At 44.5% G+C, this 20,504-nt stretch overlaps 1 protein-coding gene across 1 annotated transcript in view; it reads right to left on the bottom strand.

The window, feature by feature from the left end:
- Window positions 1–20,504, bottom strand: part of MARK1 (microtubule affinity regulating kinase 1) — a 115,496-nt gene that overhangs the window by 40,544 nt on the left and 54,448 nt on the right. Inside the window, exons 4-5 of the mRNA XM_018572028.1 lie at window positions 4,944–4,992; window positions 2,394–2,459 (exon numbers count right to left, since the gene is read on the bottom strand). Coding sequence (XP_018427530.1) covers window positions 2,394–2,459; window positions 4,944–4,992 — 115 coding nt within the window. The remainder of the gene's footprint in view (window positions 1–2,393; window positions 2,460–4,943; window positions 4,993–20,504) is intronic.

Below are 20,504 nucleotides of genomic sequence, written 5' to 3'. Positions count from 1 at the left end.
GCTTACCTGCCGCTGCATTTGTATCGATCTGGATAAAATGAATTTCAATGCACAGGGTAAGGCTGGCAAATTCTATCACCCGGCGAGAAAATCTCCTTCCTGACTCCAGAAGTCTGTCTGCATCAATAATGACTTTCACCTGCCTGGAAGTCTACTGACTCATTTCCATTCCTCCTATGACCAAGACACTAAACAAGCTTCTTATTGATAGCTAAAAATGATGACGTGGTCTGCAAACATAAAACGGGGACATTCGTATTTATTTATTTATTCATTTTGAGTGCTGCAGAAAATAGAAGAAAAAAAAGTCACCCTGCAGGAAAATTGCAAGCTACGATCTACAGCTATATACACGTCCTGGTCCTGAAGTAGTTATACCCAGATCATGGTTGCTGCAGCCAAGATCTTAGTACGTTTCTTTTTTTGCAGGTGATTCTCGTTTAGAACAAGTGATCTGGGTGGCTGTACAGGAGCCCAGATTACTTGTACTAGCCTGTAGAGGTGGAATCCCCCCCGAAGCCGTGGACCCCAGCAATTATTGTCAGGATGGCCAGCGGGTGCATTCCCCGATCTGCTCTGTGATCAGTGAGTCAGGAAGTGCTGTGCTCACGCCACTTCCTGCTCACAGTTGTCACAAAGCCAGCTGAAGTGCCAGTTACACATGGGAGCAAGCACAGTGCTGTGCTTGATCCCCTGTATTGGAGGCCGGGGTAGACATCAGGGGTCTAATAGACCCCTGATGTCTCTATAAAGAAAAGAGAGCACCGACCAGCGCCAAAAGAAACCCTCCAGTGGCCCAAAAAACGTCTTAGAATCCAGTAAGGCTGCCCTGTTACAGATAAGAGATCCTGAACACTGCATAAAAACATAAGAAAACACCGGGCGCCTGACCTGGTGCAATAATCCTTTTTATTGGTAAAAAATATTGGTAAAAAATATATTGTACATATTTTTTTACCAATAAAAAGGATTATTGCACCAGGTCAGGCGCCCGGTGTTTTCTTATGTCTCTATAAAGAAAGCCTGTCACCTCTAAACGCTATCACCTAGGAATGTGCTACCTTGTGTGATAGCGAAAAAGTGAAAAAAAGCGACGGAAAATGAACAAATAATAAAATAAATACAAATTAAAACAAACAATTAAAAACAACTCCACCACCCCCGCCATCTGCATGCGAATGAAAATGCACAGGTAGGGCATGCACGTGTACATACGACAACTGCGCCACAAGTTCTGTATCACTGCGAACGTCGGAGTGAGAGCAATAATTCTCGGTCCATAATTCGCTGTTAACTCTAAACTGGTGAGCATTAAAAGTGGTACTATTGACAATTTGAGTACCATCATTTTTCGCCATTGCATGGGCGCATGCAATTTTAACACTTGACATGTCTGGTATCTTTTTACTCGATGTAACCCCATCTTTGATATTTTACCAAAAGAAATGAATTTTAGTGCACACTAACACAATTTAATAACCTTGAAGTGTTTTTTCTTCCTAAAAACATCGATTTGATAAACATCTCCGCAAATATCATACAACATAAAAAAAGTAGCTACCATTTTTTATTTTACAGGGCCTCTGCTTTCAAAAAATATATACTTGTTTGGGGGTGTAAAATAGTTTTCTATCCAAAATGACAAAATTGCTCTGCTACGAAGGTGGTTAAATCAAACTTTAACTCACCTTTGTAGCTAGAAGTACTGAGGAGAAATTCATCTTCAAATTTCACAAGAGAGGCACTAAAACCTCAGCTTTTCCCCTATTACTTTGTACTGTACCAGAATCTTGGCAGCCTTCCAGCTCTCTAATGTAAACACACAGCAGATGCTTCTATACTGGCACAAACCAACTGAAACCCAAGAGTCATACAGGCTCAACTCATAAGCTTTAGCACAAGGATAATGATCTTCATTTTAATCATGTGACATTAACGGTCAAATCTCACTGCACTTAACAGAAAACAACTTAATTGTTTTTTAAAGATAAGGATCCTTAACCTGGTGTCAGGGATGGCTTGTTTGAATTTTTTTTTTTACAGCTTGCTAAGAATATGTATATAATTCAAAGTCCATAGTCTGAGCACAGATGCATTTTAAGGGCCCATTAACACCAAAGCGCTCCGTTTCAGTGCAGTTAGTTATTGTACTCTATTGTGTTGGGCGAAGGCAACCCATTTGAATGGGCTGCAGAACACACAATAGATAAAAAACAATTGGACCTGCTGCATATTCAATAGTGCAGTGCAGTGCAGTGCAGTGCAGTGTAGGGTGTGACAGCATGTTGCAATGCTGCAATGCAGGTATGTTGGGTGCCATTCACAAGTATTAAGTTACTTCATCAATGAAATAAGCAAAGCTAAGAATAAATAGTAATACAGAAGCCACTTACCTCCACTAGCATATTCCATTATTAAATATAAGGTCTTCTCAGTTTCAATGACTTCAAAAAGTTTTACTAGAATAGAAAGAAAATTATCTTATTTACATAGGGCCACACTGCTTACACAGTATTCCTAAAAATACATCCGATCGTATAACAACCCTAAAATATCCCCTCACTTTTGAAACACTTAATCAGTTGTGACGTTAGAAAATTTCAGGGATTGAGATGGAGAGATCCGAGAGGGGGAGATCCGAGAGGGGGAGATCCGAGAGGGGGAGATCCGAGAGGGGGAGATCCGAGAGGGAGAGATCCGAAAGGGAGAGATCGAGAGCGATTGAGATCGAGATCAAGAGAGAGATCGACGCTCAGCTGAGAGTAGGTCTATAGAGTTATTTTTAGTATGATCCTCCTTCATGAGCTATCTCCCTACATCTGTCAACCTTCTAATGAGAGAGAGAGAGAGATATTGATCGAGAGAGATCGAGGGAGATTGTCCCCAGGTGACATTAGGGTCTTAGGCCTTGTTCACACCAAGCACGGAGCAGAGCGGAGCAAAACTGCGTCCAATGTATTCCAATGGTATTTTTTTGCTCCAGTTCACATCGCAGCGTTGCGTTCCAGAGCAGGTAAAAAAACTGCAGCAGGCACTATTTTATCTGCTCTGGGACGCATGCAAACGCCCTGGATCGCACTGAAAGCCTATTTTAAACTAAAAAAAAAAAATGTTTTCTTTTAGGCAGAGCCAGCTGTCACTCACGCAGCTGGGCGGATCCCCTCATCTAAGTCGGATCCGCTCCGGCTGCAGCGTCTCAGTATACGGTATATACGGTATATATACAGTATACTGAGCTTAGGGTAACGGGAGGACGATAGTTTGTGTCCTCCCGTTACCCTAAGGAGAACTATGGGAAAAAACACTGACCCCATAGTTCTCCTTTAAAAATGTGGCAAAACCCACTGCTCTGCATTTGGTGTGAACAAGGCCTTAGAGACCCCTAATGTCTCCATAAAGAGGACCTGTCAGTGTGCCTTTGCTATTATATAGGGGGATTGTTATCCCCCTATGTGATAGCAATAACATTAAGTGTAAAAATATAAAAGTAAAAATAAAATAAAAGTCACATATAAAAAAAGTTTAAAAAAAACCCAAACATTTTTAAGTCCCCCAACCCTCACGCACATATATGCGTTCGATGCACCAGCACACGAAAACGACAATTGCATTACACATGTTACATTTTCGCTGTGAACGTCGGAGTGACAGCAATCATTTCAGGGCCATCAATCACTAAACTGATGAGCGGTAAAAACTTTTAAAGCGTTGCCTATGGCCAATTTTGGGTATTGCATTTTTTTGAGGTTTCGCACGCAATTTTAAGGCTTGACATGTTTGGTGTCTTTTTACCCGACGTGACCCCGACTTTTATGTTTTATCAAAAAATTGGGTAATAATAAATGTTTTATAATTTAATATAGGGGGAACAGGTTTTTTTTTTTTCTGTAATTTTTCCTTAATATGGTAAAAAAATTAAAACCGCAGTGGTGATTAAATACCACCAAAAGAATCTATCTGTCCCCAAAACATGGTATAAAATTAATTTCAGTACAGCGTTGCATGACGGAATAAATGTCAGTCAAAGTACCTCAGCGCTGATAATGTTTTATAATTTAATATAGGGGGAACAGGTTTTTTTTTTTTCTGTAATTTTTCCTTAATATGGTAAAAAAATTAAAACCGCAGTGGTGATTAAATACCACCAAAAGAATCTATCTGTCCCCAAAACATGGTATAAAATTAATTTCAGTACAGCGTTGCATGACGGAATAAATGTCAGTCAAAGTACCTCAGCGCTGAATACTGAAAAATGGCCTGGATGGGAAGGGGGTTTACCACCATGGTCAGCAAGTGGTTAAAAAACAAACGAAAAATAAAAGCCTCTCATTTTCTAACTTTAGTATTCTAATAAAAAAACAACCAAGTGCAACAATTCTCACCGTGACTGCTATTGTGCGCTATGATGTTAAAGCTGAACTCCAGACACAAATTAAATTTAATACGCCATTAAAACCATTCTTTAAATGCAAGTAGTGCAAGTACCTGAATTCCAACTAGTATCTGCATATTGAAATCCCTGTAGAGCAGAGATCAGACTGCGAAAGAAAGAAGCAGCACAAGGAGTCGGTCGGTGCTAAGGTGCTCATGCGCTAACAAGGAGCAATGCTGACTGTACAAGAGAACAGAGTGATCGAAAGATGCGCTCATCAGCCTGCTGCTTCTTCTTTCTCTGTCCAGTCACAGGCTACGGTACGGTTTACTAATTTGCAGAAACGGAAAATCAGGTCTCCTGTCCTGGCAAAAATAGAGCTGTGCTGTGTGGCAGGACTGTGTAAACCTCAGAACTGGATGGACAGAAATGCAAATCTTTTGGCAGGTAAAACAGCTCCCATATAAGGATTTCATTATTGTATTTAGCCGCTTGCCTGGAGTTCAGCTGTAACGTCATCCAGCATATTACATATTATACAATTCACACTGCAGCTCTTCAACTCTCTTACCTATATTCGGATGATTCAGGATCTTCATTATTCGAACTTCTCGAAACAACTGGAAAGACAAAACAGAAAAGCAAAAAGTTCAGTTGTTGACTCTCCTTTAAGTTCCGGAAACACAAACTTTCTGATCGAAGTAAAACTTGTCACAATCTTAGGTAATGAAAAGTGATCAAAACAATGGACAGGTTCCCAGATACGGGCAGCATAACGAATTAGGAACTCTGAGTTTTACAGGAAAAGTCACGCTCGGTCCCGCCCTTTCTACCACCGGGGTCTCCTCTTGGTTTCCTAATGTGATGTACAGCCTGTCAGACCAATAAGAGGGAGCGGATGGTGAGAGGGGGCGGGTCCATGTTAACGTCTTTACAGGAACAGTTGTGATTTGCATTTGTCCTGCACATCCTTTGAACCTGCAGAGAGAGCGGACTTATATAGCACCACACCATAGTCCTTAAAGCAGAACTCCGGGCAACATTAAATCTTAACCCATGCAGCGGGGCTACCTCTGTACTGCAAGGATTAGGTGCACGTCTAGGGAGCTAAAATAAGAAGTTATACTCTTGGAGCCGGCTGGCTCTTAGACCAGCCCCTGGAGCCTCGCTGCTCCTCCCCTGCAGCAGAGAATGGCACTATAGAGGACTACAAACCCCAGCAATACATTATAGAACAATGCAGAATAATATATTGCTACATACTCTGTACTACCTCTCTGCTCCGGGGTGCCGGCCTGATGTCTTGGCGAGAGTTCTCAGGAGTGGTGCAGAGGGTCTCAGGAGGGGGTGCGGAGGGTCTCAGGAGATGGGAGATGTGTGGGCAGCAAAAGTGCTGTATACAGGCGCTGCGTGTTTCCCAAGAAAGCTGCCGAAGTCCTCAGCAAGCTGGGACCTAAGGCAGCCATTTAATTTGAAATATTAAAGCGTCTGTATCGGTTTTTGGTATCGGGGCATGTTCAGGAGTACAAGTACCTGTGAAAATGCCCCGCATCGGCACCATGTATCATTAGATGACCATTAATGCAAAGAGGGGAATTGATCAAAACTGGAGCAGACAAAACCTGGAGCAGCTGTGCATGACAACCAGTCAGTTTCGATCTTTCATGTTCAAAGCTTAACTGAGCAAACTAAAGAGAGAAGCTGATTGGTTGCCGTGGGCAAGTGTCCCAGATTCTGTCTGCCCCAGTTTTCCTAAATTTTCCCCAAAATGTCTATGGTACGGTCAAATGGAATTTCAAATGGAGTGAGGGCAATTCTTCCATTTCGTTTTATAGGTGTAAATTACCGGCTTCTTCGGGGGGTATTAGAGGTATTTGGTAATAGTGTAACGCCTTCGTGTCCCCTGTTGGAATTACCCCAGAGTAGAACTGTTGAAATATCTGCATGGAGTTCAGGTTTAAAACAGAGTAAGATATGGCTAAAGGAGACATCCCACCCATCTTCTTATCTGAAGTCCTGAACTGGATTGGGGAGTGCAGTGTTCTGTGCCATCTGACTGCTCCTTACGTCTCCTACTGTCCAGGCTTGGCGACAGCCAGCAAAATGATTGCCTTGCGACCCATTTATCAGCTCAGAGAAAAAGAGCTCCCGCCACATACTGGAGCCGACTGTTCATACAGAACCGCACAAGTTATTACTCTTACAGCTCCGTTAATAACCGAAACACTAATGATAGAGGTAGAAAAGTACAAACACACATTAAAGTCACAGAGAGGAGCCGGCTCTGCACAGCTCTACATTAACTCAGTCACAAAGCTGCCAAGATTTTACAGCAACCAGACATTACAGAATAACATCTCTGCAACGGGGGAGAAGCAGCACAAAGAGCAAATCAGTCAGCTGTGCTCATGTAATAACAAGCACGCTGATAGGAGGAAAGTGCAAAATGACAGAGAGAGGAGCTCATCAGTCTGCTGCTTCTCCTTCACTGACTTACCTCTGATGAAGTGTTTTCCACGTCCAGTGGACTGGTGGTTCCTGTAGAAACTTCCCTTCTGTGATGCTGGATCCTTTTCACAATGATGAATCTCTGGCGCTATACGAGTTAACCATTTCTGTTAGGGATGCACCTATATCAATACTGTGGCATGAACACACAGGATTGCTTAATTAAACCCTTCACACGTTCTAGGGCAGGAGGGGGCATAGAGGTGGCATATATTTCAATGGCACTGCGAACATGCTTCTCGCCCGCAGTGTGATCCCACACCAGAACTCGTGGTACTGCAATGCCCTGCATTCTAGTGCGGTGCGATTGCAAAAAATCAGATATGCACTATTTTTGCAATCGGAACGCAGGGCATTGCAGTACCACGAGTTCCAGTGCAGGAGATCAGACCGGAGGCGTGTTTTCAGTACCATTGAATTGAATGGCACCACCACACTATTCCCTGCGCCGGAACATGGGGAGGGTCTGATTAAGAGGTCCAGTGTGTTCATGCCATGAGACTGTGGAATGAACGCTTTGAATGGTGTGAACGGGCCCTAAGACAAAGGCAATTAATCCTTTTTTGCCCCTTTGTCCTGACCTGGAAATCACCCCCCCAGAGTGGTGTACTTTCCTCCATCATCATGTCTACTTACCTCGATGCCTGTGCATTGCAGCCCCACAGACTTATGTGGATGTCTCCCTTCATCTCTGACCTCGAGACACAGACCCATAGAAGTCTAAGGAGTTCTAATGTGCAAGCGCAGCCAGGACAGTGGGACTTGCGGCACTGGATGTAAACAATTACCAAAAGCACTGAATGTAAACAATTACCAGAGGCTGAGGATGTAAACAATTACCAGAGGCTGAGGATGTAAACAATTACTAGAGGCTGAGGATGTAAACAATTACCAGAGGCTGGGGATGTGAACAATTACCAGAGGCTGGGGATGTAAACAATTACCAGAGGCTGAGGATGTAAACAATTACTAGGGGCTGAGGATGTAAACAATTACTAGAGGCTGAGGATGTAAACAATTACCAGAGGCTGGGGATGTAAACAATTACCAGAGGCTGAGGATGTAAACAATTACCAGAGGCTGAGGATGTAAACAATTACCAGAGGCACCTGATTGGTTAGGAAGCCAGGCTGCCTAGCAACAAGTGATTGGAAAGAAAGCCGGCTCCAAGCTCCCTCAGCACTGCCTTTCAGAGGGAGATCTCCCTCTGAATTGAAGTTCCGGTTATCGGTAAAGGTATCGATGCATCCCTAGCAGAAACAGTTTATTCATACAACGCCAGAGATTCATCATTATGAAGAGGGTCCAGCATCACAGATGTTTCTCATGTCCAGTGGACTGTTGGTTCCTGTAGAAACACTTCATTAGAGGTAAGTTATGTCCCTTCTGCTGCATAACTAGAAAAACATTTGCAAAAGTTAAATTTTTTGTATGAATTTCAGGTCTTCTCTATCCCACCTGTGACTGGTCAATGAAGGAGAAGCAGCAGACAGTTGAGTTCCTCTCTCTGTCCATTTGCACCTTCCTTATATCATCGTGCTGGGTGTAAACAATTACCAGAGGCCGAGGACGTATACAAATACCAGAGGCACTGGATGTAAACGATCACCAGAGGCACTGGATGTAAACGATCACCAGAGGCACTGGATGTAAACCACTACTAGAGGCACTGGATGTAAACGATTACCAAAGGCTGAGGATGTAAACGATTACCAAAGGCTGAGGATGTAAACTATTACCAAAGGCTGAGGATGTAAACTATTACCAAAGGCTGAGGATGTAAACTATTACCAGAGGCACTGGATGTACACGATTACCAGAGGCACCTGATTGGTTAGGAAGCCAGGCTGCCCAGCAACAAGTGATTGGAAAGAAAGCTGACTCCATGCTGAGGCAGATAATGTAAACAATTACCAGAGGCTGAGGATGTACATATGACAAAATGTATAACGGTTCATGAATATGTATTTCAATTGCGTGCCCAGCCGTTTTCCTGCTGCACTCTTTTTTTTTTTCTCCTCATACAACATCAGCGGAATTCTTTCTCCAAGAATAATGGTGACATTTCTGGTAAAGAAGCAAATCTCTAAAACCCTAACTGGGAGTATATGAGTATATTAGGCTGTACATTGCCCCTTGACCACAATGTTCCCATCCAGAGAGTGGGGCACAGCTACTATTTCGAGTTGTAGAGATAAAGGGAGGCTGACATTTCATTGTGTGTTATCAGGCAGGGTCCCTGCTGTCTAATTACTACATCTTCAGCTCTGGCCTAGTACAAATGTGCACTGTGTCATGTTCTGGGAGGGAGCCGCAATACACAAGGCACAGCTGTTCACAACACACCATTATATAGAGACCACATTATGCATTCTGCCTTCTGGGACCACACAGAAGTCCTAAATGGAAAAGACAAGTGGCCCCCTTGGTTAGTTATAAAGAGGCAGACTTCTAGTGTTGTGATCTCTACTCTCTATTTGCTACTGAAAGCTCAACTCCGGCCTTCACTTCACAGTTGTATAGGCTCCACAATGTGCATTAGAAGCTGCAGCAAGCAGCTGGATGAAGGATGTTCAGCATCATCTAGCTTCTCCCTCCCCAGCCTGACTGTCCCTAGGCATCCCTGTCTTTCATTGGATTTCAGTTCTTTCGATCATGGAGGCTCGGCATGACATGTGGGCGTTACCTAGAGCAGACTGTATACAAATACATTCTGCCTAGAAATGTCCACTGCTTTCTGGATTGACAGCACTGACTTGCTGAAACCCTCCTAGTGTGAGCTGCAGTGTCTGGGAGGGGGAGTGTGTGAGATACAAAGGATTTGGCTCAGTCAGGGAAGGTAAAGGAAGTTTTGTTTATGAGGCTTGTGCATCACATAGTATCTAGATTCGGTAATTGTTTAGACCAGGGGTAGACAAGCTCCAGCCCTCCAGCTGTGGTGAAACTACAAATCCCATGATGCATCGCTCTCCGGAAGTCATGTCTGTGGCTGTGAGAATCTTGCAATGCCTCGTGGGATTTGTAGTTCCACCACAGCTGGAGGGCCGGAGTTTGGCTACCCCTGGTTTAGACTGTCATACCGGAGGCTTTTGAATGGGCTTCCCAAGTTCCGTGGCACACTCCAACTGGACTTACAGCATTTCTTTTCAACGCAGCACACTACATTGCACATGTGGTCAACACATGTGCTTTGTGGTGCGCTACAACAAAAGTCTAGTTGCGGTGCATTGTGTAAATGCTTTGGCTTGCCCCTTGTGCCAAAACGCACGCCGGTGTAAACAGGCCCTGCGTCTTATTTTTTTGCATTGGGTAAATTAGTTTCAAAGCTTTCCCCATTCACCCGGGGCACCGAGTATGCAATTATTTTGAACCGTTCATCCCACATCTATCAAGCTACTTATAGAAACTGCTTTTTCCACTTCTGCCGTTGTATGTTCTATAAAAAGCCATCGCACCTCGCTAGCATATAAGTTAAGAAAACGACACACGACATCCCGCAGTGATTAGCGGCTCCTTTTGTGTCACCGACGGCACTGCGCCAACGGCACCATGGGAAATGACTGACTAGCTGTATGCGCGTTCATTACTGACATTAGGCCCTGTGTAGTGGTATTTAACGCAGCGGTACTGTAAGGAGTCATCAGATTCCGCTGCTATTTACAACAACAACTTGCAGCAAAAGCTATCACACCAGAAGTAATGTAACTAGAAAAACACTCACCCAGGGGTATGGGGGTCCGGATTTCTGGGAGGGGAAAAAACGTTTTTGGAACATCTGGGTAAACCTAGAACTATGTACAATAAAAGAGTATGTATAGACAGCCTTTTGTTTTTCTACCCTTTTCAGGTCATATTTTGCTGCCTGTGTCCCAACCGGGAGAATACCTTCACTTCCTGTCCCGAAGAACCAAAAGGAAGTGAAATGTCCCCAAAGTAAGGGGAATTCCCCTATTATACATGGAAACAGGTGTTCCCGTTAGATTTACCCTTACCTCTTCCCTTTACATACACTTAAAGAGAACCTGTCACCCAAACGCCTCTTTAGCTTCCCAGCTAAGACTAACTAAATTCCTGGTACAGCTTCAACTTCCTTGATTTTGTGCCCAAGCCCACCCCTGGTCCAATGAGGTGCACTGCCAGCCAATAAGGGCAGATTCCTGGACAGGGGTCCAATATACCAGGGGCATTGAGTGTACTCCTAATAAAGGGATTCAAGGACTTACTAGTACCCAGAAAGAAATATCAGACAGGGTTACTGAAGAGGTTTTTTCAGGGCAAGGGTAGGGCAAGGGAGTAAAAGCAGCCACCTGCTCTTAGACAGGATTTTTAGTTCCAGATATTCAGAATGGATGGCAGGTCCACTTTTTAAATTAAACAAGTGCCTAGTCTATTCTCTGAAAACAGGTATTATAAATGATTGTACTATATTATATTATTATACAAACTGTTGGCGCTATATCAATCCTGTATAACAATAATAAATTAAATGCAGACACACCGGAGGTCCTAAAGATTCCCATGCCGAAATCGCTGTCCCTCCTGAATGCCTAGGCCTTAGTTTGTGTATCTCAAGCCAAACCTTTTTGTTTTTGGATACAGTGAAGAAAAAAAACATTATTTCCTGTCCTTGAGACATAACAGGAAGTGAGAAATCTCCCAAAGTTGTAACCAAAACACATGTTGCCAATGCAAGGTTCCCCCTTACACCCTGCTCAGGTGACAACTGAAAAATGTTGGATTTCCCATCACTTTCTGCCCCTGTGACAATGGTCATCAGGTCAATCGAGAGTATGAATGTACCCAGCAGACAGCAATAAAAACTTGACATGACTTCTATACAATATCTCCCCCCACCAAAAAAAAAAGTATATAAAAGGCATTTTTTTTCCTCAGCCCGAGAAAGAGCGGCAAAGCATTAGAACCCCTGTAAAGTTGTAATTGTCACCTGATTCACCTCATTCACACGGGCGTGCACAGCTGTACAAAGGGGCAGGTGCCGCGTGTGGCCACGTGCAGCCACTTATAAATCTCCATGAAAGGACGCAGATGCACGCAGCTATATACTGATCAGAACTTTCACATCTGTACAGGTACGTATTAATGCAGCTAGACGCAGACTGTCTGCAGGTTTCTGCACAAATATGCACGCTGTATGGCTGTGCACGTCCGTGTGAATGAAGCCTAAAGGTGCCCATACACTGCTCGATTCTCCTACGAGAATCGCGGGAAATCCCGCGATCATACGAGAATCGAGCAGTGTGAACGGAGACGTGCGACCGTTTCTACTGTACGGTCGCACGTCTTCCGTCGAACCAGCATGTTCAAAAACCAGCCGGGAATCGTACGATTCTCGGCTGGTTAGAACGGTGCTCGGAAGAGAAATGCCGAACGGGCCAGTGTGCGCACGCTGCCCGTTCAGCATTGCGGTCATCGGAAGCCCGCCCCTCAGGGGGGCGGGCTTGCGATGATCGAGAGTGCGATCTGCCTGTCCAAGATAGGCAGATCGTACGTTTCTTTAATCCCTGCACAACCATCGCAAGACTAAGGTCTTGCGATGGTTGTAGAGTGTATGGCCACCTTTACACATTCAATTGGGAAAAATATTTAAGTGACAGCTGTCTAAGAAAGAAAAAAAAAAAAGAACATTCTTCTCATTTCCTGTTGTGCCTCCAAGGCAGGAAGTAAAGGGAGATCTCCCCCAAGAGGACAGAGAAAAAAAATAACACTTCACTTCCAAAACTAATACAACACTTTAACATACACTTTAAGCCAGGGGTGGACAAATGAATATGGAATTCAGGAGCCAGTCTGTCCAAGCTAGGAGGCCAGCTGTATTGACAACAACTAAGGCAAAACTCAAAAGTGAGGCGCCGGCTGTCAAATTTAAGGAACATTGGCTAACTGGCTCCTGGGCCTAAGCACTGCATATGACTTTCCATGATTCCATTATGATGCAGGGGAGCTTATGACATCTCCATGCGTCTGCTGCTTCTCTACTGAGATAAGGGCTTGTTCACACCAAATGCAGACCATATCTGCATGAGTTTCTGCACACACAGTGCAGTGTGTTATGCCGCATTTTTGATGCGTTCCGGGGCGCTTGGTAAAAAATAAGTGTGTTTTGTTTTTTTTAATGGGCTTTCAGTGCGTTCCTGTGCGTATAAATGCGTTTTTGATCCATTTGCATACGTTCCAGAGCAGGTAAAATAGGGCTTGCTGCAGTTTTTTTACATGCTCTGGAACTGAACGCTGCGGTGTGAACTAGAGTCAAAATACCATTGGAATACATTGGACGCAGTTTAGATCTGGTCTGTAACTGCTCTGTTCCTGGAACGCGCTTGGTGTGAACAAGCCCTAAGTGGTAGATAATGCATTACTATAGGCAGTCATAGCAGCAGCCATTTTGTTTTGTCCATTGGGGCCCTCCATATCTCTACAGATCACCCATGGCAGCTAAAGTAGAAAAACACTGCGGGAACAATGCGGCCACTAAAATGCACAATGCACAGCAGATACGTCAGACAGAAATCCTTCATAGTGTTGCCATTTGCGGCCAATTTAGATACAACAGGGCTCCATGGCCGCCTTTACGCCGAGGTTTATGGTGAAACATCAAATTTGTTACATTTGGATGGCCATCAGAAATGAATAGGCCGTTCTATTTTCTTTGCGCAGTCATTTATTAAATTGGGTTCATTTGGTTTCTCTGGATATCGCAAGGCCTCTCGTAGCAGAATGTGCAGCACTTAGGGGGAAAATATGGGTAATAAAATTAGGGACGTGCTCTTTATCCTGCTGAATTATTCAATGCTGGCTTCTGTCATTAGTGATATTGAGCGGGCTGTAGATTGCTTCTAATCGCGCTCCCGGGGACTGTGGTCTGGACGCTGCTGATAGCCAAAGCTGTCCATGCAGAAATAAGAGGAGGACAGGGTCCAGCTTCTTGGGTGGCCCAGCGCATTCAGAGGAACATCATCTGACTAAGAGACATACCTACTCTTACTGGGCGCGGTCAGACGTCTGGTGTGTCCCTGCACCTTTGAGGATTGGGCTACCTCCTCTATATGTATTCATTGCTATACGTGTCCCAAGAAGGCAGTTCTGTTGGACTAGTCTGAGGGGCCATACTTCTCAAAGGGGTGTTGACACGGCAGTCTGGTTTTACATATATTGGAAAATCTAGGCAACAAAAATCCAAAATGATTAGTGTTCAGACTTTGTTCTCATGCCAGCTAGCTGGTTACTGCTCTGTGGATGATCTGTTTTGTATTGCTCCAAAGGAACTTGATGATGCGCTCCTAGGGGGTGCGTCCTTACCCGCCCAGACTCACAGAAGGAGGTTGAAGAACATTCAAGAACTGGTGCGGTGAGTCTGCGGGGGGACAGCAATGGAGGGTAGGTATTGCAGTCAGATCTTTTTTAATCTTCATTCCTGCAGGGCAATACTTTTCTTTTTTAGCGGGGGTTAGCCTTGAAAGCAAATTTTATCAACCATTGCAATAGGGCTACCCTCCCACTGCGATGATTAACGGCTCAGTTTTGTTGAGACTAAAAAAAAAAAAAGGTTACACTCACCTGAACCTCAGAGCAGGCTGGCTGTCACAGCTCTACCTCCTGCAGCAATGGTATGTCCCTCTGCGTCATTATACTCTATACACTGTGTATAGAACGTGATGACTCAAGAACCTCAGACTGCGGTTGAAGCGGTCTGATGTCCCCGAGTCATCAGAGAGAGGCCTCAGGGTCCAGTCTAAGAAGTGGCAGGACTCAGAGGATCAGGTGAGTATAACTTTTTTTTTTTAAACCTAGACAGAAATGACCCGTGCAGTGCGGGGCTACCGGGGGGTGTTTGGTAGCCCCACTGCAAAGGTTAATTAAATTTGTTCCCAGAGTTCTTCTTTAAACTCCAAGAACAACTCTAGTAAGAGATAAGAGAAAATGAACGGCCCATTAAAGGATAAAACAACAAAAAGCAGCTTTTGCAGAAACATACACCTTCAATCCTGAGATTTCCTCTGCAGTACTTTGCCACTACATCTCCTCAGTCTGATGGCCAGCATCATTCAACCCACTTCTTCTGAGCCCAGGTTCTCCTGGACCCGCCCCCAGCCTGCGAAAAGTATATCAGCACAGTGATGAGCTCTTCTCTCTCCTCCTATCAGAAGGTTTCTTGTCAGCACATGAACTGATTGGCTCCTTGTGCTGCGTCTTCCTCTAACACTGGACTGCCAGAGGCCGATACCAAGTCAAATCCTTATGCTGCTGCCATTTACAAAACCCGATTAGTGATGTATTAATGATTACAGAGCTGCATTAAGCTGAGTCTTTTATAACTGCCTGGAGTTCAGCTGTAATAAACCTGCATTCGCTTTACTAACCATGACACTGTGATGAATAAGTGGACTCCTGAGGGTGAAAGAAGAAGCCGGGAGGATTAGGAGAATGACACACACGGCTTGAACAATGGACGATGAAGAAATTCTTTTCTCCTTTTAATATTTAGGGGTGAAAAGCGGCTCTGTGTCATTTCAGGTTCAGTTATGAATCAGCTTACTTCCAGCCGGCCTCTATCTGCTTCAGGACGAATTCCTGCAAACTAATGCTGAACATGGCGTAATGAGGGGAAAGCCAGCAAGCCGCAGATTATTCAGCCTTGCATATAACAAGTTCAAAGAGTGAGATTTGTTAATGCAGAACTCAGGAAACCACATTTACAGAAAAATAAACCATTTACTCCAATTATATTCTCAGCAGAAATGTATTTTGAAGGAATCTTTCTTTACATTATCATCCCTCCCAGCACAGCAGAGAATAGACAGTGGCACTGTAAGCCAATCAAATTCTACTGCGCTGCAGAGTGCTACTACTGCTTTGTTTTCAGGCACTGGAGGCTAGAGAAAGGAGATGGTCTGGATGGACCTCAGCACATTATATTTGGTATGTACCTGCTTACTGGACGGCGAAACTGCACAGGAAGCTGCAAAGTGGACCTTTACCCATATCTTTAAAATAACAACAAACACACCTTTAGAAATGTTTAGTAATGACAATCTACAAACACATACTTCTAGATCATTGCCGGCTTTTGTATTCTTTGCATACCTTATTTCTCTTTTCTTTCCCAGTCTTCTGGCAGTGGCCATGTTTACTAAGAGCAGATTACTAGCTCTCCTATTACTTCCTGAATTTCTGAGACATGTGACTAGGACATGTGATCGTGTACATCATCTCAGAGGAGGAAAATGCCTTTCCCTGAGATTTCCCAGCAATGCTCTGATTATGGCAAGGCTATCCCAGTGTGCATTGCTTTGGCAAACTGAAGTAATTTTGCCCTTTCAAAGCAGGAAGTGAATGTTCTGCAAGTGTAAGTATTTCACAATCCCAGCATTTTACACCTGACATGTCTATGTTATTATTGATCATCATAAATAGAGGGATGCATTGGTGGAATTTGATTTTTGAGCGTTAGGCCTCATTCACACTGCTAAGAGCCGGCCCGTATAGCTCCGTACGGCATGCACGACCGCTTCGGGCCGCTCCCGGGAAGGACAGGTACTACGTGTGATTGTACGCAGCAGCCTGTTCTTCTCTATTGGAGTACGCAGCCGTACGCTCACCCGAACGGCACAACCGCGCGGGTGTCCGTGGTTGGCCGCAGACAGGATCCATCCTGTCTGCGTACGAGTACGGACACCCACACCGATGTGCAGCTCGGGTGAGCGTACAGCCGCATACTCCCATAGAGAAGAACAGGCTGCTGCGTACAATCACACGTAGTACCTGTCCTTCCCGGGAGCGGCCCGATGCGGTCGTGCATGCCGTACGGAGCTATACGGGCCGGCTCTTAGCAGTGTATATGAGGCCTAAAGATCCGCTTTAAAGTCCAACTCTGGGCTCCTCTCCTCTTCTGGAAGTCTCAGGCCAGTCACATGAGTTGAATGACACTGGGCATCATTAAACCATGAAGACTAAGGACATCCAAAGCAATTGCTATGGGGGACAGTGACAGAGAGAAGGTGAATATTAAAGCCTGTGCTGCCGGAGTGGAGTTTTTAATGTATTTCTAAATACCGGTAGCATCACAACCTGAAATTCTCTCTCTTTAATGACTTCCTATCATCATCTGCTATAATCAGGTTAAGAACAAGAGTGCCAGCACGGAAAGCCAAGCAGACTAATGCATTGCACAACGCTGTTAGCCAAACTTGTTTAAACCACCGGGGAAGAATGGGTCAGGTGTTGAAGCAGTCCTATATAATAGCAAGAACATAGGGAGGCCCGTCAAGTAGGCTGACACTCATTCAAACTCAAAAACACGGGCTGGAGGTGGGAAAGTGAACACAGGAAGCTGCAGGTTCTATAGCTCTGGCTATTTAGTGCAGCAGGGGTGGGTGATTTCAGAAGCAATACCAAACTTAAAGCATTTTGTGTGGAGTTGCACTTTAAGCCTCTTCCAGCCTCCTGACAGCAGAATTTGCAGTATTATTACTAGTCGTATTCTATTACTGGCAGTGAATTAGGACCATGTGGCTGTTAGCAGGGGGGAGCATGCTGAGACTTCCTTTTCCAACATCTGTACGGCAGCAGGTCGCTCAATCCCGGGTTATAACGTTCAGTATTACTAACTGCTCTGCCAATCCACTAATCAATACTGCACATGGCTGAATGTTGAGTGGGCGGCTCTGAGTTATTTATAGTAAAGGAGAAAATATCACTTCCACCTGATTTGTTTAATGGGCTGATTCATCGAGCGATGAGATGCATTAGACAGCTTGATGAGTCCATCTCCTCCACTGCCCCACCACAGCACTTCAACCTGAAAGGGCCATATCTCAGACATGGAGCACTGACCGGCCATAACACTGAGGCCTGAAGGGCCATATCTCAGAATTGGAGCACTGACCGGCCATAACACTGAGGCCTGAAGGGCCATATCTCAGACATGGAGCACTGACCGGCCATAACACTGAGGCCTGACGGGCCATATCTCAGACATGGAGCACTGACCGGCCATAACACTGAGGCCTGCAGGGCCATATCTCAGACTTGGAGCACTGACCTGCCATAACACAAAGGCCTGGAGGGCCATATCTCAGACATGGAGCACTGACCGGCCATAACACTGAGTCCTGAAGGGCCATATCTCAGACATGGAGCACAGACCGGCCATAACACTGAGGCCTGGAGGGCCCTGTGTATAAAGACTTCAGATCAGTAAAGGATTTGTCATTATACAGTGCAGCTTACTGGTACCACAGTGCTTCCAGGACTTACAAACATGAAGATTTATATCAAGGGAACAAGCATGTTTTTGTCTATGGAAGAGGACTAGGGAAATAAGAGATTCCGGAGCCTCTCTACTGGCCAACGAGCCTGTCCATCACAGTGATTGGCCAATAGTAAAGCTTAGGAAGTAGGAAAGAGAGGAGACAGGTGCTCAACCCATCTCACCCAAAAAATTATGAATATCAGAGCTTCTAATGGCAATTAATCTGAGAACAGACCTGGTATGCAGGCTATGTGCTGCAATGATTAAAGAAGAACTCCATGCATTTAAAAAAAATGAACCCTTGCAGTAGGGCCACCCCTGCACTGAAGGTAGCCCCACTACAAGGGTAAATGTTTTACTGACTGAGTTAAGTATTTAGCATTACAGGATTGCTTTTTTCCTGCCGATTACCACCCAGTCCCTCAACAAATGTCCAAACAAAACTTATGAACCCTCATCCAGCACTCGTCAGAGACTGCTGGGTGCTATTCAAAGCTGCCAAGGGGCTAACTCCTGCCTTCCATAACCAACCAAAACATTACATCTGCACCCCCATCTTCCTGCAGGTACAAGGCTCTATTGTACGTACAAAGCCCCACCAGGACATCACTCTCTGACATCTATTTGGCCTAATCATAGAAAGCTATGATTAAGCCAAACAGGTGAAACATGTCAGAGAGTGATGTCCTCTGAGGAAGTGGGGGGGGCTGTGTACTTTTAAGTACAATAAAGCCTTGTGCATGGGGGAATATTACATGCTACTGTGCTCTTTGCATTATTTGGTCCTCAACAAATGCTTTTAGAGCACAAACTGCCCCCATCCTCACGCAAAATCTTACTTGTGCAGCTCCATAGAACAGTTTCACTTCTGCCAAATGTCTCAAAAGCATTTCTCTCCATCCACGCTCTCTCTTATATGTCAGTCAGTCTCTCTATAATAGTACAATCTCAGTACTGCAGAAAGGCAGCCTGTCTCTAATAGTGAGGCCCTCTCATACAGGCCATTGACTTCTTCTCTTGTTCACTCTCTCATTCGGTCACTTCCGCTTGCACGTTCGCTTATGATCACTCATGTGCTCTCCTCCGCGCTCGCCACTAGCAACTGCCACCCCCTGCAAAAACACCCCACTTTTAAATAGTAGACAAGAAAGAAGAGAGCCCCCCTCCCCAAAAAAATTAGGACTGGAGTAAGCAGAGGCACCTGGATGTAACAAATTGGTTGGAGGTTCCCGTGGTATAATCAATTGTATTGGACAAGAAGTGAAAGGATAGTACGCAGTCTACTCATTTCGTGGCTCGAATGTGCCCACTTCCTCAGGAAGGTGTAAAAAGACACTTTGGTGTTTGTAGAGTGGCAGCGTATCCTGATGTATCAAACCAAATTTGTTACGTATGGCCGGCTCTGGTTACTCCATTCCTGTTTTCTTTTTGGGGGGGGCTTTGTTCTCCACTCCTAGTCGAGTTCCTACAGCTCAGGATTGTCCGAATCACACCCCAATGAGCATCAAGCACGACCACCTGCGCGGGGGCAGAAGTATTACCTGCAAGCCATACCTCACAGTTGCCTGATATCCCACCGGGCAATCTTGCATCCCTACCCATGCGAGAATCTAACTCCAATAATACTCTATAAAAGATCTATTTCCTGAGCTCCGAATCCCTACACTTACTTGGATCTCTCCTGGAACTTTTTGTCATCACTTTTTGCTCTCTCCACTTTTTGGCAGCTTCTCTCTTTAACCAGCTCCAAATAGCTCATGTTTAAAACCCATGCTCCCTTTTCTCCGGGTACACACTCACACGATGATAGGTTTTCCTTTACCATGTAACAAACAGGCACCAAAAAAATATTGTTGAAGTGGAACTAAAACCCCGCAGTAAAGAAAATTGCTAAGAGTTCTCAAAGTCTCTTCTACCATGAAAACTTCCTCCTCTGGCTTCCTCTCAGCATTTCTTTTTTCTTTTCCCACCTTTTGGCTTATTTCCGGCATCTGTAAAATTTCAAGAATCTCAAGAGCCAGGTGGCGGGATAACGGTTGCGCCACATTTTATCACTAACTTTGTCCACCGATCCAAATGTAACCTTTCAAAACGCAAAACCTAAAAAAGCGGACCTTTACCCATATTCGGCTAGAACTATGAGGTGAGTGGAAATCACTCATCTCATAGTTCTCCTTTAACATAACAAACACACAGTTAGAAATGTTTAGTAATGACAATCTACAGGCACATACTTCTAGATAATTGCCGGCTTTGTATTCTTTGCATATCTTATTTCTTTTTTCTTCCCCAGTCTTCTGACAGTGGCCATGTTTACTAAGGGCAGATTACTAGCTCTCATTTTACTTCACGGAT

Source organism: Nanorana parkeri, unplaced genomic scaffold (assembly GCF_000935625.1).
Source record: "Nanorana parkeri isolate BGI_ZX_2015 unplaced genomic scaffold, ASM93562v1 scaffold43, whole genome shotgun sequence".
Lineage (NCBI taxonomy): Eukaryota > Metazoa > Chordata > Amphibia > Anura > Dicroglossidae > Nanorana > Nanorana parkeri.
This window is presented reverse-complemented; position numbering and strand designations above follow the sequence as displayed.